The following is a 27,691-nucleotide window of genomic DNA, read 5'->3' on the forward strand; positions in this document are numbered from 1 at the left end:
AACCACAGAGATACAAAAAAAAAGGTGCAACACCATCCGTTTGACAATGGTAGACACATCTGGTTGAGGAAAAATGTGACAGCGAGTATGGAGATTGGCTGGGTGAGAGATACAAAGCAGGCGGCAAAAAGAAGACAAACATTGAACTGCTTATTGAAAATGAATTTGCTCTGAGGAGAGGAGGGATCATAGGAGAGCTTTTGAATAAAGCAAAGCCCTATAATTCGGTAATCACTATGGTTTCCTCCCCAGCCCCTGAAGCATGGTGATAGCAAACCAAATAATGACAATAGTCCACAGCTAAAATCACCCCCGGAAGGCCAAACAAAAAATTGCATACCTAAATCTGGAGAATGCATTTATGGCTAATGTGCGAACGACATGGGTCACGGTCCCATAATGTAAGGAAATGTGAATTACTTATTTCAAATGAGTGTATTTGAGTTTTATGGTGCAGGCTTGATGGGATTGTGTTCACAGCTGATGCACATAGGTGCACAATGGATTAAAGCAAAGAAGACTTCTTTCTGTCTGAGCTGAATATCTCCTTTATTCTGCATTAAATGATACACCATCTGGACAAAACAGCTCTGTCTCTCACCTGGGATTCCACTAACTTACCCTAGACACATTGTCTAAGGCAGTTGGGAAAGCTAGTCTACACTGCAATGTTTCTGTATAGTGGTTTTGATCGGTGTTGATATTACTCAGGCCCGTATCCATAATAGTAGAGTGGTTCTGACCTGCGTAGTTGCTGAGGCCCTTCCTCTTCTTCCTCCTCCAGTAGAGCCAGGCGCTGAAGCCCATGAGGACGATCCAGCAGGCCCCTCCCAGCCCAGCGATGAAGGCCGGCTGTTTCACCACGTCTGAGATGCTGTTGTTGCCCTCCGCCCCCGTGATCACATCACGCAGCTCTGCACCTGGGGACAGACAGCAGGGGACAGGAGACACCAATCAGATGGACACCATGGCATCTGGTGGATAGGATAGCTTTTGGCTGTCCAGTAGACCCAAACCAGTCAACGGCTAACATATCTCGAAAACGAGTACAAATCTTTATTTAATGATAGTTAATATCAAAATCTACTATATGATCTGAAAACAAGAAATTCTATAAGAAAGGTACAATCCCGTTACAGCTGTTTTCTAGGGTAAAAACAACACTATAGATAAACAATATCAAATTAAAAACCCACACCATTGAGAGCACAAAACTGCAATATGTCGGCAGAGAGTTAATCAATTCAGCAGTGCTCTCATCAATTTGAACTCCGAGACGGGAGATTGACAGAGCAGCTCAGACAGAGTTTGATTTTCTGCTGCAGCTACTGTGCTGTGAAATTAGATTCACAGTCTCCAGCGGGAGCAGGAGCCCCAGCCCCAGTCATTAAGCCTCAGTCCACAGGCCTCTGTTTGCCTTTCTGTGGCCGTTGAGGATATTTCCCCCACACATCAGTCAAAAGTCACGGATGAAGAGCATTTGGCCTGGCTCTGCTATTGATTTTAGGCCTATCCTTCAGCTGTTTGATAAGATGTGATAGGCTGATAAGCCCACCCCAATAACACTGTCTACTTTGTTAGCGCTGGCCGCACAGATATCGAGAAGGATTATTGATATGGCTAACAGCACTCGCCACACTGTTACTGGACACTACACTAAATGAAATGCTATTGATTTCCTGATAGATCACTATGAATGGAGCCTGCCTTACAGAACTCAGTGAACCTTCAGCTTCCAGCAGTACACATGTGATCTCCGACAATGCACAATTTTCTTTTTTCTCCAAGCGTGATAAATTGATCAATCATTTTTCCAGACCCACTGTCTGTGAGTCAGATTAGGGTTCCCTGTTATTATGTGTGTTGCCTCAGACCCTGTGTGTGTTACCTATGACGATGGGCTGGGGCTCGCTCTTCACCCCCACTCCGGTGCTGGTGCCTGCCGCCACCTCCACACGGTACTGCACCCCCGCCTGCAGACCCGCCACCACCACGGAACGGATGGCCGCATCCACCGTCTTATTCACATGGAAACGTGTCTCGTTCGCCAGGCACCAGATCTAACACACACACACACACACACAGGGACAGGCATTTGTGGGGAGAGGCAGTTGATACCAAATGTCTTGTAATATCAATGTGTGTATACAATACACACACAGTGAAGCTTTATTTTCTCAACATATAGAATACAGATTGCCGCTGCCTACCTTGTACTCCTGGATGATGCCGTTCTGGTGCTCTGCGGGAGGGGGGTCCCAGGACACGCTGATAGAGGTGCTGTTATGGTTCCCCACTGTCAGCACTGTCACCTGCTGAGGAGGAGCGCTGGGCGCTGCATGGGGAGGCACAACAAAACACATCACCACATCACCACATCTTCACATTCCAATAGAGAACTGCTGCTGCCTGCTGTCCGCCAGAGCATAACAGAGAGCACTGCCTTGATTTATATTTAAAGAGTACTTCAATGTGGAAGGCTTTCTCTGTAGCAGAAGCAAGAAAGAATTGGGAGAGCCACCACAACATACAGAAATAATGACTGCACTACCTCTTTTTTTTATCTTTCTCTCTCCAACCTTCCTCTCTTACTTAAGTCTGTCTTTGAATCATTCCTTTTCCTTGCTGAGTAGCAGTACCAGAGGTCTCTTGGTGCCTTCGTAGGTTGCTTTTAAAAAAACAACTTTATTCAACTAGGCAAGTCAGTTAAGAACAAATTCTTGTTTACAATGACGGCCTAGGAACAGTGGGCTAACTGCCTTGCTCAGGGGCAGAACAAACTTGTCAGCTCGGGGAGTCGATCTAGCAACCTTTCGGTTACTGGCCCAGCGCTCTAACCACTAGTTTACCTGCCGCCCCAAAAATTTTAGGGGAATCTACTATAACAATCCATCTAGTTGAACAGGAAGTTACAACCTCTAATGCCAAACAATATTATTGTCTGTTGAACTTCCAAGGCCCAATCACTCTTCATTGCCTGGTGAAATGCCATGCAGTCTTTACTAAACATACCAATAAGCGAGTCATTGTGCCCTTCTAAAACAGAGCAGAGCAGACTGGCATGTGTACCCCTGAGTAAAGTATGGGTCTGTGATGAAGGGCCCGAGCCCAGCGACTGATACTGCCTCCGTATTAATGGATCACCCCCATCACACGCAGTCACACGTTAGCGCTCGGGATGCTAAAGCACCACATTATGCATATCTGAGCTAAATGAAAGCTCTCCATCGTGGTGTACAGTAATGAATGAGATGCTAATAAGCCCATTAGTTGTGTGATGTATCGCTGGCAGAAATGTGACCTGCTGCGTGCCACGTGGCGTGCCAAGTGACACTTCGGTGACCCCGTGTCCAATCGTTTTAGATCGACAAAACACTGCTGATCCCCAGTGTGGGCTGACAGACCGCTCATACCAGTCACCTTCAAAGGCTGTATAGAGGATTCAAACAGCTTGGAGACACCTGCAGGCTAACAGCATGGCTATAGGACAACTTAACACATAGACCTATTGTTTCTATTGTGCTGGATGTTTAGTAGTCATTCATTCAGAACACTACCGCAGCTTAAGACTCTGAACTACCATCTCTGTATTCCCAATGCACAACTCATTTATATCTGATTGATTGGTTGGGTTAGCTCAGAACTAAACTCAGTTGAGAAGCCATACATTTTGAAATGATACATTATACAGTCAGTGGAAGATTCATGTGAATCTAGCTAGCCAGGTGGAACGTTGCACAACAGTCTCATTTACCAGCTGGCCTCTGAGCCACCTGGCTACCGTGGATACAGTAGATTTCTCCAGAAGGACCCTAGGTCTGGAGAGAACTGTCTACACGGACTGAACATGCCCAGAGCGTTACACTTGGATAACAACTCCTGTGTGGGCCTAATTGGGTTAATGGACACAAGAAATAAAATGCAGCCTGAACGCTGCTGGCCCCAATTAATCAACCACTCACAGAGGGCTGAATCTTAACTTGAGACGCCAATGTAAGTTGAGCTTCTGTTCAAATCGCTGACTGACATCAATGTTTGATTTACTGTAAGTGAACATTTGATTTATGCATGTGTATGAAGTAGAGGTGGAGAGGGGGCAAGTGAGAGAAAGAAAGAAAGAACGACAGAAAGAAAGAAAGAGAGAAAGAAAGAAAGAGAGAAAGGGAGGTAACATCTTAAAGTCACAATATAAATGTTGTATGCGACAGGGGCATGGCAGGCGATGTGACAGCAGGGGTCCAGAGAGAGCAGAGACAGGAACAGGGAGAGGCACAGAAAGATGTTTGAGCTGGTGTCACAGGAGACAGGCCCCCCCACAGACTCACAGGCCTGTCATACCCCCCTACAGAGCTGAGATGTCTGGGAGATCTGCCACAGGGAAGATGTCACCCTAATACTCAGTGTTTGTGTGTCTTCTCTTTAGTTTTCTTATGTTTGTTTGCAGAGAGTGTGTTTGTGGGTGTGTACAATTATATTCTGTATTAGCTTCAAGGTATTTGGCCATTACCAGATGTAGCACACACGTAGCATTGATGTAAAATAATTTCAAACGTTTTTGACAAAGTGAAAATAATACCTCCTACAGAGATGGCAATGTCTTTTTGTTGCATCACTACACATATTGAGTTGGTAATGGTCCTTTACCTTCCTCCAAGGTGCGTGCTGTCATTGATTCACTGTCTGCTCCCTGGAACTCGTTGAAGTACGGACGGACTTTTATCTCATAGACAACGCCCTTCTTCAGCGCAGACAGCGCCACGTCTCTCTCAGACGGAACCTTGAGGTCCTGCACCTGCCAGGCCCCAGGGGAGGGCAGACCTGACGTCTGCCTGTACAGAACACGATAGCCCTGGATAAACTGGGAAGGGTTCTCCACCTGAGGGAGAGAAAATGAGAGAGAGAGAAAGAGGGTAGGAAGAGGAATTTATTATGTATATTGTGGATTTTGAAAGGGATTTTTCAATAACTAGAGTAATGTTACAAGAACCCTATCGACTTTGAGTCATAGTAACTACTTACTGCCCATTTAAATACAGCACATGCCGACCAAACCATCAAAAGAGAGAGCTACAAAGCTCTTACATTTGACCCCGACAGAGTGGATTAAAACCATGCAGTGTCCTTTCCGGTAAACAAATCCCGTTACTATGGCGGGGGAAAGTTGCAGTGGCGGGGTCTGGGGAGGGAGTGTGCAACATAACTCACAGTAATGGCTTGTTAACAGGGGCAGAAGCAAGCGAAAAGCTTTTACAGGGCAAATAAAGCAGCTGTTTACCCTCAGCCCAGTCCAAATAAATCATGCCGACGCGCTGCCAACGCTCAGCCTCTACGGGTGCCTGTTTGCATTTCATTAACGAAATGATTCGTGAATCTAAAAGCTTTATGAAGAAACCTTAGGGAGACGCCCCCCCCCCCCCCCCCGCGCTCCCTTTCCCTCCCTCCCTTACCTGTTAGAACTGACTGATCCAGCTAGCTAGATGCAGCCATAGTGGGAGTAAATACCATAAACAAGTGAATTCTGTTGACTTTTCCCTTGTTTTATAGGACAGGTATACTAGGGAATGGTAGGACAACAAAAGTATGTGTGAAGAAGAAAACACCAAGCTAATTCTGGGATTTAATCTAACCTGTGTTACAATGTCATTTCATACTAGTAATATTATCATGTAGCTAATTGAAGATGGTCGAAGTATCTCTGTGTAATTTCGCAAGAGTGGCATTTTTGATGGTTCACTTTAATGTTTGAACTCGTATAGTATTGGTGCCCCATCTGGAAGAGCCCAGATACCTAATAATGTCAAAACATCAAGGCACCGGTGCGTACAGAGCCGAAGCATATGGAGAGTGTGCATGTGAGGATGTGCGTGTGCAAGAGTATGTATGTGTGAAATAGAAGAGCCTCTGTCATTAAGCAGGGCTCTCCAGAAGGTAGATGGGACACCTTGCCAAGAGGAAAGATGAATAACCTACAGATAAAGAGCTGAATGCAAACAGCTTCTTAAAGAGAGAATGCAACATGTTGCTGCTAACGGTGATCTATTTGTCTCGGTGAGAATCATTTGTCTTAATTCTTGAGTCAACCCAAATGATCACAGATTGATGCAACACCAGCTGTCCCTGGACTCCACGTCCACCCATCTCAGAAGTTGTCTCTGTGTGTGTGTGTGTGTGTGTGTGTGTGTGTGTGTGTGTGTGTGTGTGTGTGTGTGTGTGTGTGTGTGAAGCCTGGAAAGACTAGCTAAGCTGTCTCTGTTCCTGAATGATCCTAATGCTGTCCTCCAGCCAGCCTGGAAAACAAGGTTCATCTCTCTCGCTATTCAGCTCTTGAGATTCTGCACTTCCTGATTCAGTGAGAATAACAACTCACCACGAAGACAAAGCACACTGGTTCACATCAAACCCCCTCATACAAGTTCCTCATTGCGTCATACATGGTAAATAAATGAATCATTGGGCTCTGCAAGTCAAAATGTTTAGCTACGCTTTATGCAGTGAGCCGTCTTACAGGTGCTCCGAACTATCAACAAACTAACAACTGCATCTCTGTTGACATGCAACAACAAAATACAATTGTAAGTAATCCAAACAGTGGTACTCACGGTCCATGTGACCTGGACAGAGGTAGAGCTGATGACCACAGGGTTATGCATGCTGGCCACTACATCACCCAGCTCCTTCTGGACACGACGATGGTCAACACCCTGCACTGGAGGACTGATGTCTGAGAGAGAGAGAGAGAGAGAGAGAGAGAGAGAGAGAGAGAGAGAGAGAGGTGCTATTAAATATTGCCATCGAACCGGTTTGAAATGTCATGTTGGCATGGAGCACATTCTATTTTGGTACCTTGTGTGCGGACAGGCTCAGACATGGGGCTGGGGTCTCCGAGACCCTGGGCATTGACCGCTCTGATGAGGAACAGGTAGACCGTGTTCGGTCGCAGGTCTTTGACCGTGAACTGTGTGGTCTTCACGTGGTCAGCCACAGTCTGCCAGCTGTTGCTGACCAGCTGACTGCTCACAGAGAACCGCGGAGAGGAAGAGCGTTAGTGAGCCCAGCCAAGGAAAGCTTTTACAGTAATAGCTCTCCATAGCTACAGTCCTATTGTTTTCTCTTGGCTAATTTACCTAGCACCATCAAGACATTGCACAGCTGGTCTGAAACCAAACTTAAACACTGAGTCAAAGAGGCCCTGATCAACCTTCTTGGACTGCACATGATTCTCGTATGCAGACTATTCTGCACAATTCCTGGGATTGTTGTGCTTGCCCTGGATGTGGCAGTGACCCATATGCCCACATAAACGAATACATCTGTCATTGCTCTGAAAATTTGGGGTCATTTAGTGAGGCTTTGCTAGGGGATACTGTTCCCAGACGTACCCAAAGGCCTCGATGACGTAGGAAGTGACCGGTGAGCCCTCCTCAGGCCCAGGTTCCCATGACAACGAGACACTGCTCTTGGTGACATCAGTGACCTCTGGCTTAGACGGAGGCCCTGGGAGGGCACTGGCATTGTGGGACATAGAGTCTATGAGGTCACTGGACTCTGAGAGGGAGGAAAGGAGAAGAATCTCTATCAAAATGAATCAAAACGAAAGAGGCAGATTGAAGGAGAAAGGTGCATTAGAAATGGTGGAACTCGTTTAGTGCGTTTGGCTTCAATCAATGGTGGGTAGAAGGGACAGTAAATCAAGATGTTACTGTACCTCTAACATCCAGGAAGGCACTCCATGAGGTCTCCCCACTTGAGCTGGTGGCAACACAGGTGTACAGCCCAGAGTCAGACAGCTGAGGAGGACAGAGGGGAACAAAGAGACAATCACAACCTACACTGACCAGCCACTTAAACGATTCAATTATTTCACATTTCATTAAAAAAAAACATCCATCCATTAAAATGGTCATACAACTGACCTACCAAATATTAGGCTGAGGAACAGATCAATCAACACCTCACAAACAAAGGTTTTTGTATGTTCATTGATATATGTCTGCCTTCTTGATAGTAGTGATATTGTTTGGTAGTGAATCTCCGCTATGGAAAGAGCTCGGCAGCCAGAAGTACACAAAAAATGCATTAACCTCCATTGGCCTGACTCACTCCCAGGGAGAGAGGGAGTGGGTGTGAATGAGAAAACGGAGTGGGGGAAGATGAAAAAAGAGCCCTGGAAGTGCTGACGTTAATTTTCTTAATACGTTTAATTTAGTACTAGTCAGCCCCCCACATCCTCAGCCCCATCATCATCAATACAGACACAGTGAAACAGAGACATGATAATCTATTTAACGCTGGCCGCTTTAACACTGGGGAACAATGACAGCTGGCCTCCCCCTTGCTCTCTCTCTCTCCCTCGTTCCCTCTCTCCTCTCCCTCGCTTTCTTGAACCCTCTTCCCTTTCTCGCTCTATTTTTGATTTATTTCCCCTCACTCCCTCCCCTCCCCTCCCCTTCTCTCTGTCTCCTTATTTCACTTCCTCCGTTTTCATAACCACGTCTCCCTAAGGTTTATTAAATCAACCCAGAGGACTGCAGCTTTGGCCAGTCTAATGGATATTCCAATGAGATTTGGGAAATAAAGGGGAGTGTGTGAATGTGGGTGTGTGTAGACATCTTACACACACTTTGATGGTAGTGATATGCTGCTGTACATTGTTACACTCCCACTCCCCACATCACTGTCCATGAGTTAGAGCATCTCTAACCGTTGCCCAGGAGACTGGCTCTAAACGGCAGCTTTAAATGACATACAAATCAATACCCTCTACTCATCTTTAAAAGCAACATGACTGCACTTGTCCATTTGAATTACATCCAACTGACATCAGATGAGAAGTGTTCTATCTTCTCTCTCAAAAAACAATATGACACACACACACACACACACACACACACACACACACACACACACACACACAGAGCGACACACTCACATACACATGCGGAGTGACAATCACACAAACCTTAACAGCCTGCCTTTCAGAACAGAGAGAAACCCTGAAGAACACGCAGTGTATTGAAAAGAGGGCAAGGAAAGTAGAGAAGCCGAAAGGGAAAAGAGATGAAGACACCGTGGCAGGAAGACTCAAGGCCAAATCAATCATGAGTGAACACAGTGTGGAGTGTGGAGGAAAGGCTTGCTGCTGTGACTAGGTGTATTGTGTTTGTACACCATCCGTCCTACAGTGAGGGGGGAAAGTATTTGATCCCCTGCTGATTTTGTATGTTTGCCCACTGACAAAGAAATGATCAGTCTATCATTTTAATGGTAGGTTTATTTGAACAGTGAGAGACAGAATAACAAAAAAAAAATCCAGAAAAATGCATGTCAAAAATGTTATAAATTGATTTGGATAAATTGATCTGGATAAATTGACCCCTCCTGTCTCAGCCTCCAGTATTTATGCTGCAGTAGTTTATGTGTCGGGGGGCTAGGGTCAGTTTGTTATATCTGGAGTACTTCTCCTGTCCTATTCGGTGTCCTGTGTGAATCTAAGTGTGCGTTCTCTAATTCTCTCCTTCTCTCTTTCTTTCTCTCTCTTGGAGGACCTGAGCCCTAGGACCATGCCCCAGGACTACCTGACATGATGACTCCTTGCTGTCCCCAGTCCACCTGACCGTGCTGCTGCTCCAGTTTCAACTGTTCTGCCTTATTATTATTCGACCATGCTGGTCATTTATGAACATTTGAACATCTTGGCCATGTTCTGTTATAATCTCCACCCGGCACAGCCAGAAGAGGACTGGCCACCCCACATAGCCTAGGGAGTTTTTCCTAGCCACCGTGCTTCTACACCTGCATTGCTTGCTGTTTGGGGTTTTAGGCTGGGTTTCTGTACAGCACTTTGAGATATCAGCTGATGTACGAAGGGCTATATAAATACATTTCATTTGATTTGATTTGATTTGCATTTTAATGAGGGAAATAAGTATTTGACCCCTCTGCAAAACATGACTTAGTACTTGGTGGCAAAACCCTTGTTGGCAATCACAGAGGTCAGACGTTTCTTGTAGTTGGTCACCAGGTTTGCACACATCTCAGGAGGGATTTTGTCCCACTCCTCTTTGCAGATCTTCTCCAAGTCATTAAGGTCTCGAGGCTGACGTTTGGCAACTCGAACCTTCACCTCCCTCCACAGATTTTCTACGGGATTAAGGTCTGGAGACTGGCTAGGCCACTCCAGGACCTTAATGTGCTTCTTCTTGAGCCACTCCTTTGTTGCCTTGGCTGTGTGTTTTGGGTCATTGTCATGCTGGAATACCCATCCATGACAAATTTTCAATGACCTGGCTGAGGGAAGGAGGTTCTCACCCAAGATTTGACAGAACATGGCCCTATCCATCGTCCCTTTGATGCAGTGAAGTTGTCCTGTCCCCTTAGCAGAAAAACACCCCCAAAGCATAGTGTTTCCACCTCCATGTTTGATGGTGGGGATGGTGTTCTTGGGGTCATAGGCAGCATTCCTCCTCCTCCAAACACGGCGAGTTGAGTTGATGCCAAAGAACTCCATTTTGGTCTCATCTGACCACAACACTTTCACCCAGTTGTCCTCTGAATCATTCAGATGTTCATTGGCAAACTTCAGACAGGCATGTATATGTGCTTTCTTGAGCAGGGGGACCTTGCGGGTGCTGCAAGATTTCAGTCCTTCACGGCGTAGTCTGTTACTGTTTCTTGGTGACTATGGTCCCAGCTGCCTTGAGATCATTAACAAGATACCTCCCGTGTAGTTCTGGGCTGATTCCTCACCGTTCCCATGATCATTGCAACTCCACGAGGTAAGCTCTTGCATGGAGCCCCAGGCCGAGGGAGATTGACAGGTCTTTTGTGTTTCTTCCATTTGCGAATAATCGCACCAACTGTTGTCACCTTCTCACCAAGCTGCTTGGCGATGGTCTTGTAGCCCATTCCAGTGTTGTTTAGGTCTACAATCTTGTCCCTGACATCCTTGGAAAGCTCTTTGGTCTTGGCCATGGTGGAGAGTTTGGAATCTGATTGATTGATTGCTTCTATGGACAGGTGTCTTTTTTACAGGTAACAAACTGAGATTAGGAGCACTCCCTTTAAGAACGTGCTCCTAATCTCAGCTCGTTACCTGTGTAAAAGACACCTGGGAGCCAGAAATCTTTCTGATTAAGAGGGAGTCAAATACTAATTTTCCTCATTAAAATGCACATCAATTTATAACATTTTTGACATGCATTTTTCTGGATTTTTTAAATGTTATTCTGTTTCTCACTGTTCAAATAAACCTACCATTAAAATGATACACTGATCATTTCTTTGTCATTGGGCAAACATACAAAATCAGCAGGGGATCAAATACATATTTCCTCTCACTTTATAAACCCACCCTAGTGCTCTGGATCTGCAGGCTGCCAGGCTCCAGCAGGGCCATGCGAGGATCCTTCCCCAGCAGACTGAGGCCGTCCTTCAGCCAGGTGACGGTGGGTTCCGGGTCCCCTGACGCCTGGCACCTCAGCAGGGCCACACCCCCCACAGCCTGCGTCTGGTTGGATGGGCCCTGCCGGATGATAGGCGGGGGTCGGTCTTTCGAGGCTGGAGAAAAATAAGGAATCAGAAATCATGATCAGGAATTTACAATGAAACACAAACAATGAATTATAGTTTGGTGCTATATATGTAATTGTTTTTTGACCCCATTAGTGAATTTACCACTGGAGACCCAAGGTCTTCTTGATGCATTTGTTGTGATAGGGGGTACCTGTTTTGGGGGTCATGTGCAGGTTTCTGATAGTGCGTGCTCATGGCACCACATCACACCGTAGCACTCTAATTACAAGGTGTGGATTAACGATGGCTCGCCTACGGGGCTAATTACCCTGCCTTCTTTCACAACACATTTTAACACATTCACACCCTCCCTCCCTCCCAATCGCCCCTCCTCTCCTATGACTCACCACTGCACCACTGCACCCCTAGACAAAACACTGCTTAGAATGAACACGCCAACCACAAGAGAAATGCATCTCCTTAATGCTCTTATATGCATGCTGTCATTCATTGGGCAGCCTCCGCATTTCTGGGGTGTTCTATCTTGTTACGTTTTGAAAATATCCTCCTTATCAGTGCTGTTAGTCTCAATTCAGACAGAGTATCAGTGCTGTTAGTCTCAATTCAGACAGAGTATTTGCAGCAGGTTCTAGAGCTCCTATTTCCTATCACACCTCCTTCCGACTCAGAGGAACACAGCAACTCAACCAAGCAGACACCAGCCTTTTCCTCTCCCCACTCTATATGCATCTGCTAAACGGCATTTATATATATATATATATATATATATATATATATATATATATATATATATATATATATATCACATTATTATACATTGTATATGTTATCATTGCCAGCACCTCATTGTATGATTAATTGTACAACGGATATAGACGCTATTAATTGACTGTGATCAGATGCAATAGCAAAAGATTACTCCTTTCTTGCATCATTTTTCACACTCAACCACTTGATCATTCCTTCACTCCCCCGTACAGTATACAGCGACACTATTTGCATGCTGATCTATCTTTTCCGACTCGCAGGGCAAGGCTCGTTTTCTTTCCCCAAAAAATCCTTGAGCAGATGCTAATTCAATAATATGTGTGAGAGGGAGCCAATAAATGAATGGAGAGCGAGAGAGAGAGAGACAGAAAGAGACAGAGAAAAAGACAGTGACAGAGAAACAGAGAGAGAGACAGAGAGAGACAGAGAGGGTATTGAAGAAAAGCAGCATCTCCACTTCCTCCTCGAATGCCACCGCCACAGCACAACATTCAGCGCAGGGAACACATAATCCAGACCCTCCGTCCACCAATCAAAATTGGAAGCGTCAGTCACATACTGCCGATGAAGTACTGGCAAGGAATCACTTCCTCAGTAGGCGAGATGATCTAAAACAAGTTATCAACAACAGAGAGGTCAGGTCCACAGTCAGACTGGTCCTTGTGGACCAACAGCCCCAGATATTCTTTCAACCTGTTTGAGAGACATTTAGATATAATTTTAAATTATACACACAGCAATGCAACAGGTCGCCAGTTTTTTTTTAAATTGTAAAATCCCCCTTTTTTGGAAACAATGAAAGTGCAGCAGGTTGACAGGATACAGGAAGAGAACCTTCACGAAAAGATTCACACACCACTTCATAAAAATCACCCCCAATAGACCCCCAAAAGTGATTATAGAACTCAGATGGTAAACCATCGATGCCAGGGCCTCGGCCTGATGAGAGCTGCATAACTGCATTGGACAGCTCCTGCAGAGTAATGTCAATGTTCAAAGCAACTCTCTGCTCAGGTCCCAAATGAGGAAGTCCATGTGCAGTAACAACTGAGCAGCACACAGAGGATCACAATCCTCCGCCTTATAGAGGGCAGAGTAGAAATCCACGGCATGTGTAGCACATCATCTGTGGTCACCTTCCCATCAGGGAGACAAAGGCAGAGCATTTGTTTGCGTTGCAACGTAGACTGTCCTAGGTTAAAAAACAAAACGCTAGGTGAATCCATATCCTTGAGGGTAGCAAAGCAAGACCTAATCAAGGCACCTTTCACTCACTCTTTCATCTAAAAACGACCTCAGTTCATGTCTCTTGTCCTGTAAGTTCATGACTAGTCCGGGGTCATTCTGAGTGAGTAACTTCAATTCAAAAGGTTTGATGTCCTGTTCAGTCTCTGTAACTTCAATACGAGACACTGTTGACAAAACACATGTATTTGGGCCTTCCGAACCATTTACTCAAGGACTCAAAATTCTATTTTAATAACCTTCCATTTTCCCCAAAACAACAAAACCTTTCCCCAAAACTTCACATCATGTAACATCTTAACATTAAAATACCAATAAGGTGATGACCTTTGTGAACAGGACAAGTCACAATATGGTGATCAGAGAAACTCACAGGAGTAATGTCTAACCTTCCAACCCTACTACAGTAGGTATCAGATACATACAACCTGTCTAACCTTCCAACCCTACTACAGTAGTGTTCAGATACATACAACCTGTCTAACCTTCCAACCCTACTACAGTAGTGCTCAGATACATACAACCTGTCTAACCTTCCAACCCTACTACAGTAGTGTTCAGATACATACAACCTGTCTAACCTTCCAACCCTACTTCAGTAGTGCTCAGACACATGCAAACTGTCTAATCTTCCAACCCTACTACAGTAGTGTTCAGATACATACAACCTGTCTAACCTTCCAACCCTACTACAGTAGTGCTCAGATACATACAACCTGTCTAATCTTCCAACCCCACTACAGTAGTGTTCAGATACATACAACCTGTCTAACCTTCCAACCCTACTACAGTAGTGCTCAGATACATACAACCTGTCTAACCTTCCAACCCCACTACAGTAGTGTTCAGATACATACAACCTGTCTAACCTTCCAACCCTACTACAGTAGTGTTCAGATACATACAACCTGTCTAACCTTCCAACCCTACTACAGTAGTGTTCAGATACATACAACCTGTCTAATCTTCCAACCCCACTACAGTATTGCTCAGATACATACAACCTGTCTAATCTTCCAACCCCACTACAGTAGTGTTCAGATACATACAACCTGTCTAACCTTCCAACCCTACTACAGTAGTGCTCAGATACATACAACCTGTCTAATCTTCCAACCCTACTACAGTAGTGCTCAGATACATACAACCTGTCTAATCTTCCAACCCTACTACAGTATTGCTCAGATACATACAACATGTCTAATCTTCCAACCCTACTACAGTATTGCTCAGATACATACAACCTGTCTAAACTTGCTGCACTGACACCCCCTTCATTAACGTTGAGCCATGTGTACTGCCTAACTTTCGCATTCCTTACTCTCCACACATCAGAAAGCTCAAACTCAGTTAATAAACCAGACAGGCAAATAGCTGACTGCAGGTGAGGTTCTTCAGCAGTGCGATCAACAGTAAAATCCACTGTACAGTTCCAGTCCCCCCTTAAAACATACACCCCTCTTGGTCACACTCTTAAGGTTTCCTTTATTTGATCAAATACAGCAATACGCCCTGTACCCTCATTAGGAGCATAAACATAACAAAAGATTAAGAAAATAACATAATATCTGCCTTGACCAATAAAACCCAACCATTAACAATCTCTGTTGTAGATACCACAGTCACACCTAAGCCTGAAGAAAACAAAATTGCCACCCCAGCACTGAAATTAGTATATGCTGCCCCTCCGACCACATATCCCAGTCAATCGCGTTAGCCTCATCACAATGATTCTGTAAAAAAACTACATTAAGCCTTTTCTGTTTTATTACTTCTAAAACCCAAGCCCACTTATTCCTTCCCATTTCCCCATAAATATTGAGAGAACCTACCTTTGGTAAACTCAGCAAAAAAATAAACGTCTTCTCACTGTCAACTGCATATATTTTCAGCAAACTTGACATGTGTAAATATTTGTATGAACATAACAAGATTCAACAACTGAGACATAAACTGGACATAAATTGAATAATGTGTCCCTGAAAGAAACAGTCAGTATCTGGTGTGGCCACCAGCTGCATTAGTACTGCAGTGCATCTCCTCCTCATGGACTGCACCAGATTTGCCAGTTCTTGCTGTGAGATGTTACCCCACTCTTCCACCAAGGCACCTGCAAGTTCCCAGACATTTCTGGGGGGGAATGGCCCTAGCCCTCACCCTCTGATCTAACAGGTCCCAGATGTGCTCAATGGGATTGAGATCCGGGCTCTTCGCTGGCCATGGCAGAACACTGACATTCCTGTTATTCAGGAAACCGCGCACAGAACGAGCAGTATGGCTGTTGGCATTGTCATGCTGGAGGGTCATGTCAGGATGAGCCTGCAGGAAGGGTACCACATGAGGGAGGAGGATGTCTTCCCTGTAACGCACAGCATTGAGATTGCCAGCAATGACAACAAGCTCAGTCCGTCGATGCTGTGACACACCGCCCCAGACCATGACGGACCATCCACGTCCAAATCGATCCCGCTCCAGAGTACAGGCCTCGGTGTAACGCTCATTCCTTCGACGATAAACGCGAATCCGACCATCACACCTGGTGAGACAAAACCACCACTCGTCAGTGAAGAGCAGTCCTGTCTGGTCCATCGACGGTGGGTTTGTGGCCATAGGTGACGTTGTTGCCGGTTATGTCTGGTGACGACCTGCCTTACAACAGGCCTACAAGCCCTCAGTCTAGCCTTTCTCAGCCTATTGTGGACAGTCTGAGCACTGATGGAGGGATTGTGTGTTCCTGGTGTAACTCGGGCATTTGTAGGCGTCTCACAGTACTGACATTGCAATTTATTGCCCTGGCCACATCTGCAGTCCTCATGCCTCCTTGCAGCATGCCTAAGGTACATTCACGCAGATGAGCAGGGACCCTAGGCATCTTTCTTTTGGTGTTTTTCAGAGTCAGTAGAAAGGCCTCTTTAGTGTTCTAAGTGATCATAACTGTGACCTTAATTTCAACAACCATTCCACAGGTGCATGTTCATTAATTGTTTATGATTCATTGAACAAGCATGGGAAACCGTGTTTAACCTCTTGAACCTATAGGGGCGCTGTGTCATTATTGGATAAAAAGACGTGCCCGTTTTAAGCGCAATATTTTGTCACGAAAAGATGCTCGACTATGCATGGAATTAACAGCCTTGGAAAGACACAACTCTGACGTCTCCAAAACTGCAAAGATATTATCTGTGCGTGCCCCAGAACTAATGCAACAGGCGAAACCAAGATGATGTTTCATACAGGAAATGCCCCGGATTCTGAAGGCGCTGTGTTCCAATGTCTCCTTATATGGCTGTGAATGCGCCAGGAATGAGCCTACGCTTTCTGTATATTCCCCGAGGTGTCTGCAGCATTGTGACGTGTTTGTAGGCATATCATTGGAAGATTGACCATAAGAGACTACATTTACCTGGTGTCCCGCCCGGTGTCCTGTGTGCATAATCAGTAAGTCCATGCGCGTTCCATTTCTTCAGAATTGAAAGTAAACTGCCACGATGGATTTTATCGTCGATAGATATGTGAAAAATCCTTGAGGATTGATTCTAAACATCGTTTGCCATGTTTCTGTCGATATTATGGAGTTAATATTTGGAAAAAAGTTTGCGTTTTAATGATTTTTTTTTTTTTTTTTTTTTTTTCCCTTACCCAAACGTGATGAACAAAACGGAGTGATTAGTCGACACAAATAATAATTTTTGTAAAAACGGAACATTTGCTATCTAACAGAGTATCCTCATTGAAAACATCTGAAGTTCTTCAAAGGTAAATTATTTTATTTGAATGCTTTTATGGTTTTTTGTGGAAAATGTTGCATGCTGAATGCTAGGCTTAATGCAATGCTAGGCTATCAATACTCTTACACAAATGCTTGTTTAGTTATGGTTCAAAAGCATATTTTGAAAATCTGAGATGACAGTGTTGTTAACAAAAGGCTAAGCTTGAGAGCAAATAGATTAATTTCATTTCATTAGCCATTTTCATTAATAGTTAACGTTGTGTTATGCTAATGAGCTTGCTGATAGATTTACACAATCCTGGATACAGGGGTTTTTTCATAGCTAAACGTGACACAGAAAACGGAGCGATTTGTCCTAAACAAATAATCTTTCAGGAAAAACGGAACATTTGCTATCTGAGAGTCTCCTCATTGAAAACATCTGAAGTTCTTCAAAGGTAAATTATTTTATTTGAATGCTTTTCTGTTTTTTTGTGTAAATGTTGCCAGCTGAATGCTAATGCTAAATGCTACGCTAAATGCTACGTTAGCCATCAATACTGTTACACAAATGCTTGTTTTGCAATGGTTGAGAAGCATATTTTGAAAATCTGAGATGACAGTGTTGTTAACAAAAGGCTAAGCTTGAGAGCTAGCATATTTATTTCATTTCATTTGCGATTTTCATGAATAGTTAACGTTGCGTTATGGTAATGAGCTTGAGTCTGTATTCACGATCCCGGATCCGGGATGGGGAGATCAGAAAGGTTAAACCCTTTACAGTGAGATGTGCAAAGTTATTTGGATTTTTACGAATTATCTTTGAGATTACCTCCATATAACAAAGAGAAAGGAAAAGCAGAAGAAACCACAGAGAAACCAGACAAAGAGAAAAAAAACACCATATGAGGCATGATCGTCATCATTGTTTTAATTTTCTCTTAACCTTTCCCCAATACCTTTTGCTGCCATGACAGCAGTAACAACATTATTCAAGTGGAAACGCTTCTTCACACTCAACTGGACTAACCCTACCATCTTCTGTACCACCACAGCTAACCTCACAAACTTATCAATATCAAAAAAATCTGCCAATTTGACAGATTTCCCAAAAGTCTGATCCAGGAACCTATTTACCTCCTCTAGATTCGAAATTGAGTCGTCGCCAGCTGCTATCATATCAGGAGAGATGTCCTTCTCCTGATCTTCCTCAACTGGAGTGGCAGGTAGCCTAGTGGTTAGAGCATTGGGCCAGTAACTGAAAGATTGCTAGATCAAATCTCCGAGCTGACAAGGTATACTGGAGAACTTATATGTATTGCTTTGAATCTTTTTATTGAATTTATCTTATTAACACTTTGTTCTAGCTAGCTATTTGTGTAGGTAGCTATCAAGTAAACGTTATTCTGCCCCTGAACAAGGCAGTTAACCTTTTTGGGATAGGGGGCAGCGTTTTCACTTTTGGATGAATAGCATGCCCAGAGTGAACTGCCTCCTACTCTGTCTCAGATGCTAATATATGCATATTATTATTAGTGTGGGATAGAAAACACTCTGAAGTTTCTAAAACTGTTTGAATGATGTCTGTGAGTATAACAGAACTCATATGCAGGCAAAAACCTGAGAAAAATCCAACCAGGAATTGGGACATCTGAGGTTTGAAGTTTTTCAAAGCTTGGCTGTGGAATATGGATACAGTTGCACTTCCTACGGTTTCCACTAGATGTCAACCATTTTTAGAAACGTGAATGAGAATACTACTATAAAGGAGGGGCTCATGAGACCTGTTTGGGTCAGTGGTCTCTCAGGCTGAGAGATTTTTGGATATAAATATGCACATTATCGAACAAAACATACATGTATTGTGTAACATGATGTCCTATGAGTGTCATCTGATGAAGATCATCAAATGTTAGTGATTCATTTTATCTATATTTCAGCTTTTTGTGACTCCTATCTTTGGCTGGAAAAATGGCTGTGTTTTTTTGACTTGGCTATGACCTAACATTTTTTCAATCGGACACGATGCGTAGATTAACAAGATGTTTATCTTTCATTTGCTGTATTGGACTTATTAATGTGTGAAAGTAAAATATTTTGAAAAAATATTTTTGAATTTCGCGAGCTGCCTTTTCAGCGGAATGTTGTCGAGGGGTTCTGCTAGCGGAACGCCTGCGCTAGAAAAGTTTACCCACTGTTCCCAGGCTGTCATTGTAAATAAGAATTTGTTCTTAACTGACTTGCCTTGTTAAACAAAATAATTTTAAACTTAGGCCACAGACCCCTCACATCCCTCTCCCCACTTGTATCAGTGGGCCAGAAGCATAACATCCTGCATACCACTGCTGGCTTGTTTCTGAAGCTAAGCAGGGTTGGTCCTGCTCAGTTCCTGGATGAGAGACCAGATGCTGCTGGAAGTGGTGTTGGAGGGCCAGTAGGAGGCACTCTTTCCTCTGGTCTAAAAAAATATCCCAATGCCCCAGGGCAGTGATTGGGACACTGCCCTGTGTAGGGTGCTGTCTTTCGGATGGGATGTTAAATGGGTGTCCTGACTCTCTGAGGTCATTAAAGATCCCATGGCACTTATCATAGGGGTGTTAACCCCAGTGTCCTGGCTAAATTCCCAATCTGGCCCTCAAACCATCACGGTCACCTAATAATCCCCAGTTTACAATTGGCTCATTAATCCCCCTCCTCTCCCCTGTAACTATTCCCCAGGTTGTTGCTGCAAATGAGAATGTGTTCTCAGTCAACTTACCTGGTAGAATAACGGATAAATAATCAGGGATCTCCTCCACTACCTCAGAGACTAGTTCCACCTGAACCCCCTCCTGAACCCCATTACTTGTAGAGGACATCTCCTCCACTACCTGGGAGACTAGCTCTGCCTGAACCCCATCACTCATACTGGGCATCTCTTCACCAGTCTGGGGAAATGGCTCCCCAGATCCATCCTTACCTCCTGCAACAATATTTTTCTGCTGCACATCAGACGCTATATTCCCCTCTGGCACAAGCTGCAACTCAGTACCCTCAACACGGACAACTTGTTCCTCAGCAACAAGCGCTTGTGACTGCTGTACCATTCTCGGCCCACCTTTCCCTACATCAGTGGGCTCAGGCGTTACGAGGACCGCCTGCGCCCCTCCCTCTGCCCTGTCTCTTTTCGGGCAAGCCTGTCGCTTAGGGCCAACATCCCCACACTCAAAACACTGTTGACTATCCGTAGTAGCATAAGCCATAGTCTGTTGTCATACTTGACTTTAAATGACAACTCCAAAGTTTGCTCCGTTGAGTCCAAAAACAGAAACACCTGTCGACGAAACGTCATAACCTGTTTCAAAGCCAGGTTTGGCAAACCAATGGGACAATCTTAATTGAAAGAAAGAGAAAAGAGACAGAGCGAGAGAGAGAAACAGAGAGAGTGAGAGACAGAGAGAGAGGAGGGCAAACAGCTCCCAACTGGCAATACCTCAGCACTTAAGATAATGATGCTCCTCGAGAGGAGGAGAGAAGTGTAAATGTAACACTCCATCAGGGAGGGAGTTTTCATCTGAACAGTTTCACTCTTTTCAGGATATTCATGGCCTCTCTATGGTTCCCACAGTGAGACGCTAATGAAATGGATGAAGGCATTTGACCGATTAGCTCCTGCAGCGTTTGGCACATCACATCTCAGCCAAGATAAGTGCCAAGCATTAAACAGACAGCCTCTGACGCATTTTATGGCCAGCCCTTCAGTCAATGTTTTCAAGCAAGCGTGTGTGTGTGTAACGTCTGCTTCCAACTCACACTCTCAAACACATAGATCCCCTGAACGCAGCTCACTCTCTAGATCCCAATCACCTGAATTCTGATCACCTGTTCACAAACCTGTATGTCATCATCACACACTCCTTAGTTCAGTTCTTTGCACCCCATCATTGTGAGGTATTGTTTGTTTTTGTGACACTCTTATTCGGAGTGCTGTGTTTCCCGAAATGTAATTCTCCCGTGTATGATAGTTTTGGCCTGCCTCACTAACGACGCCTTTTCCATATTCCCTGCCTGTACTTTAGCCTTTCGGATTTCCTGTATCAACCTATTGCCTGATCTCCCGGACAACGTTACTAGGCTTTTCCCTGCCTGTACTGTTGCCTTTTTGGACTGTGTATGACCTTCTGCCTGCCCCTGGACCCAGCTACCTGCCTCCTCCTGTAATAAACACCTCCTGCACCCTGCGCTTAAAACCAGCTCTCTGTCTCCCATGTTCGTTACAGTGTTTGTGTGCTTGCATTTAGCTGTGCATTGTTCTCAGGCAAGGTGCACAATTGTGTTGGCAAAGGTTCTGCAGGTGTCTGTTGGTTAGGATATGCATCTGCAGGTGCACAGTGTCTGCAGTGTCTTGTGTGTGTGTGTGTGTGTGTCCACGGTGTATACGTGCTGTGTGCTCTCACCGTCTGCCACCTCCAGCTGAGCCTTGGCCAGGATGCTGCCGGCCACAGTGAGGGCCTGGCAGGTGTAGTAGCCTGCATCAGAGCGCTGTACACAGGAGATGGTCAGCTCTCCACTGACTGACACTGACACACGGCTGTCTCCCTGGGCTGGCTGGCTTGGGAACAGCAGATCCTGGAAAGATAGGAGAGACTCATTAACATGGTGTTTTGTCCTGTGCCCAATAGAAAACCAGCAGGAAACATGGCGAGATACAATTGACATGTTGCAGTTAATAGCGAGGGTGAATAGTACATGTTAACTGTCCAGTGCTAAATGGTTAATACATTCAGTTAGTTATATAAGAGATGTGAAGGAAGAGGAGAGACATTTAGAGTGACAGGAATTAAACAGAGGGAGTTTTAATTGCAGTGAGTGTCATCCTTGGCAATACAATGCTATATAACAGTATGGTCCCACACACCACACATGTGCAATGCGAGAGCACACTGCATTGACTAAAAAGCACCAACAAGTCAAACCAATCATATGGAGCCTTACTCTGTTTTCCTCCATGTCCATTCTCAGTGTTTATTACTGACTAGCGCTCCTATTCACTCACTTATCCTAGAAATGTGTGTGTAATTCAGTAGTAAGTGTGGGGGCAGAGGGGTCAGGGTCCTCTATCTGCTCAAGGTGGTTAGTCATTTACACTGTGGGTGAGAGGCGGTCAGCCCTGCGCATGATGAAGCCCTGCAGTAGGGGTCTTGACATTGAGTGAGTCCTCACTGCCGCCCACTCATAGCCTTGAGATCTCGATCTCTCTATCGCTTAAATGAGATTTTTCCCCATTCCGCGTCCTGAGAGCAGACAAACGGAGGGGAAGGCAAGGACATTAGCCTAATCCCATTATGCCTAATGACGCTAATGTAGCAAATTAATGCTGTTTCTTGTGAAAGAAATGGCTGGTCAGAGCATGCGGGGTGGACTGATGATTGATGGCCACTTCATTATGTGACTGTCACGGGGACGGGAGTCCTGACCCCTCTGGTCCGATGACCCTAGCCACAGTCCAATCAGGACCAAACCTTCATGTCTCAATTAAGACAATTAGGAGAAGGCAAGAGCTAACACACGCAGGCACAGTCAAGTATGCAGACATTCAACACACGTTATTCAAACAGGTGTTTCTTACCTGGCTGCCCTCTCGTTGCCAGAACACAGTGGGTTGGGGGTTGCCCTTGGTCTCACAGGGGAAGGTGGCTGTGCGCCCCTGAGCCACGATCTGGTCCCGGGGTCGCACCACAAACTGGGGAGCCTCTGAAGACCAAAGGTCAGAGAAGTGAAACCACTGTCACCACAACACAGCAGGAAGACATTTAGAGTCAGTTCTGATTATGTGCAAAAACGAATCAAGGGAAGCAACAGGTTACAGCTACAGGCTACAAGCTACAGGCTACAGGGAACATGCAACAGGTGAGTGTCTAGTAGTCTCTCTGAAGAAACATTACTACAGGTACCAGACCATACAGACCATTCATCCTGCTGGCCACAAACCTGAATGAATGAAACCAACTCATGAGCACGGGTGCTTTTACATACATTCTCCCCTTGTAGTCTCTACATCAGAACTACTGCATATCAACTACAATATCTTGACCAGCAAGTTGGAGAAACAGAGGGGTTACAACTAACTTAACAACACACAACTAAATGGAGGGCTGGGTTGGGTGGTTCAAACTAAGGAGGTACATGTGCATGTATTCGTATGTTGAATAATCAGGTGTGAATGTGTGCAGGTGTTAATGGGTGTGTATGTACAGTACCAGTCAAAAGTTTGGACACACCACAATATATTTTATATTTGAGATTCTTCAAAGTAGCCACCCTTTGCCTTGATGACAGCTTTGCACACTCTTGGCATTCTCTCAACCAGCTACATGCATTTCAATTAACAGGTGTGCCTTGTTAAAAGTTAATTTGTGGAATTTCTTTATTATTTATTTCCTTCTTATTGAGTTTGAGACAATTGCGACAAGGTAGGGGGAGGGGGGGGGTACACAGAAGATAGCCCTATTTGGTGAAAGACCATATTATGTCAAGAACAGCTCAAATAAGCATAGAGAAACGAGAGCCCATCATACTTTAAGACATGAAGGTCAGTCAATCTGGAACATTTTAAGAACTTTGAAAGTTGCTTCAAGTGCAGCCGCAAAAACCATCAAGCGCAATGATGAAACTGACTCTCATGATGACCGACACAGGAAGACCCAGAGTTACCTCTGCTGCAGAGGATAAGTTCATTAGATTTAACTGCACCTCAGATTGCAGCCCAAATAAATGCTTCACAGAGTTCAAGTAACAGACACATCTCAACATCAACTGTTCAGAGGAGACTGCATGAATCAGGCCTTCATGGTTGAATTGCTGCCAAGAAACCACTACTAAAACACCAAAAAGCAGAAGAAACTTGCTTGGGCCAAGACACACAAGTGGAATAGACAGTAGACCGGTGGAAATCTGTCCTTTGGTCTGATGAGTCCAAATGTTAGGTTTTTGGTTCCAACTACCATGTCTTTGTGAGACGCAGAGTAGGTGAACGGACGATCGCCGCATGCGTGGTATCCACTGTGAAGTATGAAGGTGTGATGGTGCTTTGCTAGTGACACTGTCAGTAATTTATTTAGAATTCAAGGCCCACTTAACCAGCATGGCTACCACAGCATTCTGCAGTGATACACCATCCCATCTGGTTTGCGCACCTCCACACCTCCAGGCTGTGTAAGGGCTATTTGACCAAGAAGGAGAGTGATGGAGTGCTGCATCAGATGCTCAGCATATGTGGGAACTCATTCAAGACAGTTGGAAAAGCATTCCTCATGAAGCTGGTTGAGAGAATGCCAAGAGTGTGCAAAGCTGTCATCAAGGAAAAGGGTGGCTACTTTGAAGAATCTAAAATCTAAATTATAAACTGGGTGGTTCGAACCCTGAATGCTGATTGGCTGACACCTGTGCTATATCAGACCATATACCACGGGAATTACTGCTCTAAGTATGTTGGTAATACAGTTTATAATAGCAATAAGTCACCTCGGGGGTTTGTGGTTTATGGCCAATAAAAATGTAAAAAAGCAAACTTAACATGTGTAAATATTTGTATGAACATAAGATTCAACAACCGAGACATAAGCTGAACAAGTTCCACAGAAATGTGACAAACAGAAATTGAATAATGTGTCCCTGAACAAAGGGGGTGTTAAAATCTGAAGTAAGAGTCAGTATCTGGTGTGGCCACCAGCTGAATTAAGTACTGCAATGCATCTTCTCCTCATGGACCGCATCATATTTGCCAGTTTTTGCTGTGAGATGTTACCCCACTCTTACACCAAGGCACCTGCAAGTTCCCAGACATTTATGGGGGGGAATGGCCCTAGTCCTCACCCTCCGATCAAACAGGGCCCAGATGTGCTCAAACATGCTCAATGGGATTGAGATCCGGGCTCTTCGCTGGCCATGGCAGATAACTGACATTCCTGTCTTGCAGGAAATCATCCACAGAACAAGCAGTATGGCTGGTGGTATTGTCATTCTGGAGGGTCATGTCAGGATGAGCCTGCAGGAAGGGTACCACATGAGGGAGGAGGATGTCTTCCCTGTAACGCACAGCATTGAGATTGCCTGCAATGACAACAAGCTCAGTCCGATGATACTGTGACACACCGCTCCAGACCATGACGGTCCCTCGACCTCCAAATCGATCCCGCTCCAGAGTACAGGCCTCGGTGTAATGCTCATTCCTTCAACGTTAAACGCGAATCCGACCATCACCCCTGGTGAGACAAAACCTTGACTCGTCAATGAAGAGCACTTTTTGCCAGTCCAGCGATGGTGGATTTGTGCCCATATGCGACATTGTTGCCGGTGATATCTGGTGAGGACCTGCCTTACAACAGGCCTACAAGCCCTCAGTCCAGCCTCTCTCAGTCTATGGTGGACAGTCTGAGCACTGTACCTGTCCCGCAGGTGTGATGTTCAGATATACCGATCCTGTGCAGGTGTTGTTACACGTGGTCAGCCACTACGAGGACGATCAGCTGTCCGTCTTGTTTCCCTGTAGCACTGTCTTAGGCGTCTCACAGTACGGACATTGCAATTTAATGCCCTGGCCACATCTGCAGTCCTTATGCCTCCTTGCAGCATGCCTAAGGCACATTCATGCAGATGAGCAGGGACTCTGAGCATCTTTCTTTTGGTGTTTTTCAGAGTCAGTAGAAAGTGTCCTAAGTTTTCACAACTGTGACGTTAATTGCCTACTATCTGTAAACTGTTAGTGTCTTAACGACCATTCCACAGGTGCATGCTCATTAATTGTTTATGGTTCATTGAACAAGCATGGACAATAGTGTTAAAACCCTTTACAATGAAGATCTGTGACCTTATTTGGAATTTTACAAATTATCTTTGAAAGACAGGGTCCTGAAAAGGGGACATTTCTTTTTTTGCTGAGCTTATATCACGGCTAAGGGCTGTATCCAGGCACTCCACTTTGCGTCGTGATATATTGGCCATATACTACACCCCCTCGGGCCTTATTGCTTAATTATATTTGGATTTGTTTAACAGTTTTTTGGTTACTACATGATTCCATATGTGTTATTTCAAAGTTTTGATGTCTTCACTATGTCACGGCCTGATCCGTTTCACCTGTCCTTGTGCTTGTCTCCACCACCTCCAGGTGTCGCCCATCTTCCCCACTTATCCTCTGGGTATTTATACCTGTGTTTTCTGTCTGTCTGTGCCAGTTGGTCTTGTTTGTCAAGCTTACCAGCGGTCGTCCTGTCAGCGCCTGTCTTTTCCCTGCCTCTCTTTTTCTCGTCCTCCTGGTTTTTGACCCTTGACTGTCCTGACCCTTTACCCGCCCGCCTGACCACTCTGCCTGACCCTGACCCTGAGCCTGCCTGCCGTCCTGTACCTTTGCTCCACCTCTGGATTACTGAACTCTGCCTGTCCCTGACCCTGAGCCTGCCTGACGTCCTGTACCTTTGCTCCTACTCTGGATTACTGAAATCTGCCTGTCCCTGACCCTGAGCCTGCCTGCCGTCCTGTACCTTTGCTCCTACTCTGGATTACTGAACTCTGCCTGTCCCTGACCTGTCATTTGCCTGCCTCTGTGCTTACAATAAACATTGTTACTTCACACAGTCTGCACTTGGGTCTTACCTTGATTCCTTATACGCTATTATTCTACAATGTAGAAAGTAGTCAAAATAAAGAAAAACCCTTGCGTGAGTAGGTGTGTCCAAAATGTTGACTGGTACTGTAAGTCTAGGAATATGTATTGAGCTTTAGCATGTGTGTATATGTGTGTGTGTGTGTGTGTGTGTGTGTGTGCATGTGTGTATGTTGTGTGTGACAGAGAAAAAGAAAGCAATGCATGCACAATGGGATCAGCTCATACTTACCAACAGGACGAGCTGGTGACAGAACAATGGTATGGGTGGGTGAGGACAAAACACAAGATGGAGAAGAGGAGAGGAGGAGAGGATAGGAGAGGGAAAGAAAAAACATGGAAATCAGAAATGAATGACGTGGTGTTGGGTACAAAACTCCAGCAGGTAAGGAGCAGGAGAATGGGGCTCAGGAAAAGGAAATAAAACCTGGGTGTCATCATTGACGGGTGTATAGTTTAACACAATAGCCTTGTACACTTAGGCGTATTCACCGATGTGGGAACGCCACAGAATTGTCACTTAACAATGTGCTGATGTGAAAGCAAAAGACAGAAAGCTGGATCCCTCAACCTCTTCACCTCAAATACCCTGAAAACACTTTCTCACGCCACCAATTCTCCTATTAACATCCCAGTTGACAGAGGACACAGTGAGGTGTTTTGATATTGCAGGCGAGGTGGAATGGATAGTGAGATACGGGGTGGGTAACACAATTGGTTCTGGTTAAGTTGCTCATATCTGAGTGGAGGCTGGAAGTCCTGGTGCATTCATCCAGACTGGGCCCTGGGAGAGC

The 27,691-nt window shown here is 44.9% G+C and overlaps 1 protein-coding gene across 9 annotated transcripts in view; it reads right to left on the minus strand.

Moving 5' to 3' along the window:
* Window positions 1-27,691, minus strand: part of LOC110533890 (roundabout homolog 2) — a 186,188-nt gene that overhangs the window by 26,011 nt on the left and 132,486 nt on the right. For all 9 annotated transcript variants that reach the window (XR_016483706.1, XM_090186658.1, XM_021618477.3 and 6 more), the window contains exons 7-17: window positions 22,863-22,987; window positions 21,691-21,862; window positions 11,351-11,556; window positions 7,706-7,787; window positions 7,380-7,545; window positions 6,844-7,010; window positions 6,600-6,721; window positions 4,645-4,876; window positions 2,211-2,335; window positions 1,889-2,060; window positions 744-920 (exon numbers count right to left, since the gene is read on the minus strand). Coding sequence is in view for 8 of the 9 variants with exons in the window: in XM_090186658.1 (XP_090042784.1) it covers window positions 744-920; window positions 1,889-2,060; window positions 2,211-2,335; window positions 4,645-4,876; window positions 6,600-6,721; window positions 6,844-7,010; window positions 7,380-7,545; window positions 7,706-7,787; window positions 11,351-11,556; window positions 21,691-21,862; window positions 22,863-22,987 (1,746 nt within the window). In the remaining variant the exon portion in view is untranslated. The remainder of the gene's footprint in view (window positions 1-743; window positions 921-1,888; window positions 2,061-2,210; window positions 2,336-4,644; window positions 4,877-6,599; window positions 6,722-6,843; window positions 7,011-7,379; window positions 7,546-7,705; window positions 7,788-11,350; window positions 11,557-21,690; window positions 21,863-22,862; window positions 22,988-27,691) is intronic.

The sequence above is a fragment of the Oncorhynchus mykiss genome, chromosome 10 (assembly GCF_057628025.1).
Source record: "Oncorhynchus mykiss isolate SJ-2025 chromosome 10, ASM5762802v1, whole genome shotgun sequence".
Classification (NCBI taxonomy): Eukaryota; Metazoa; Chordata; class Actinopteri; order Salmoniformes; family Salmonidae; genus Oncorhynchus; species Oncorhynchus mykiss.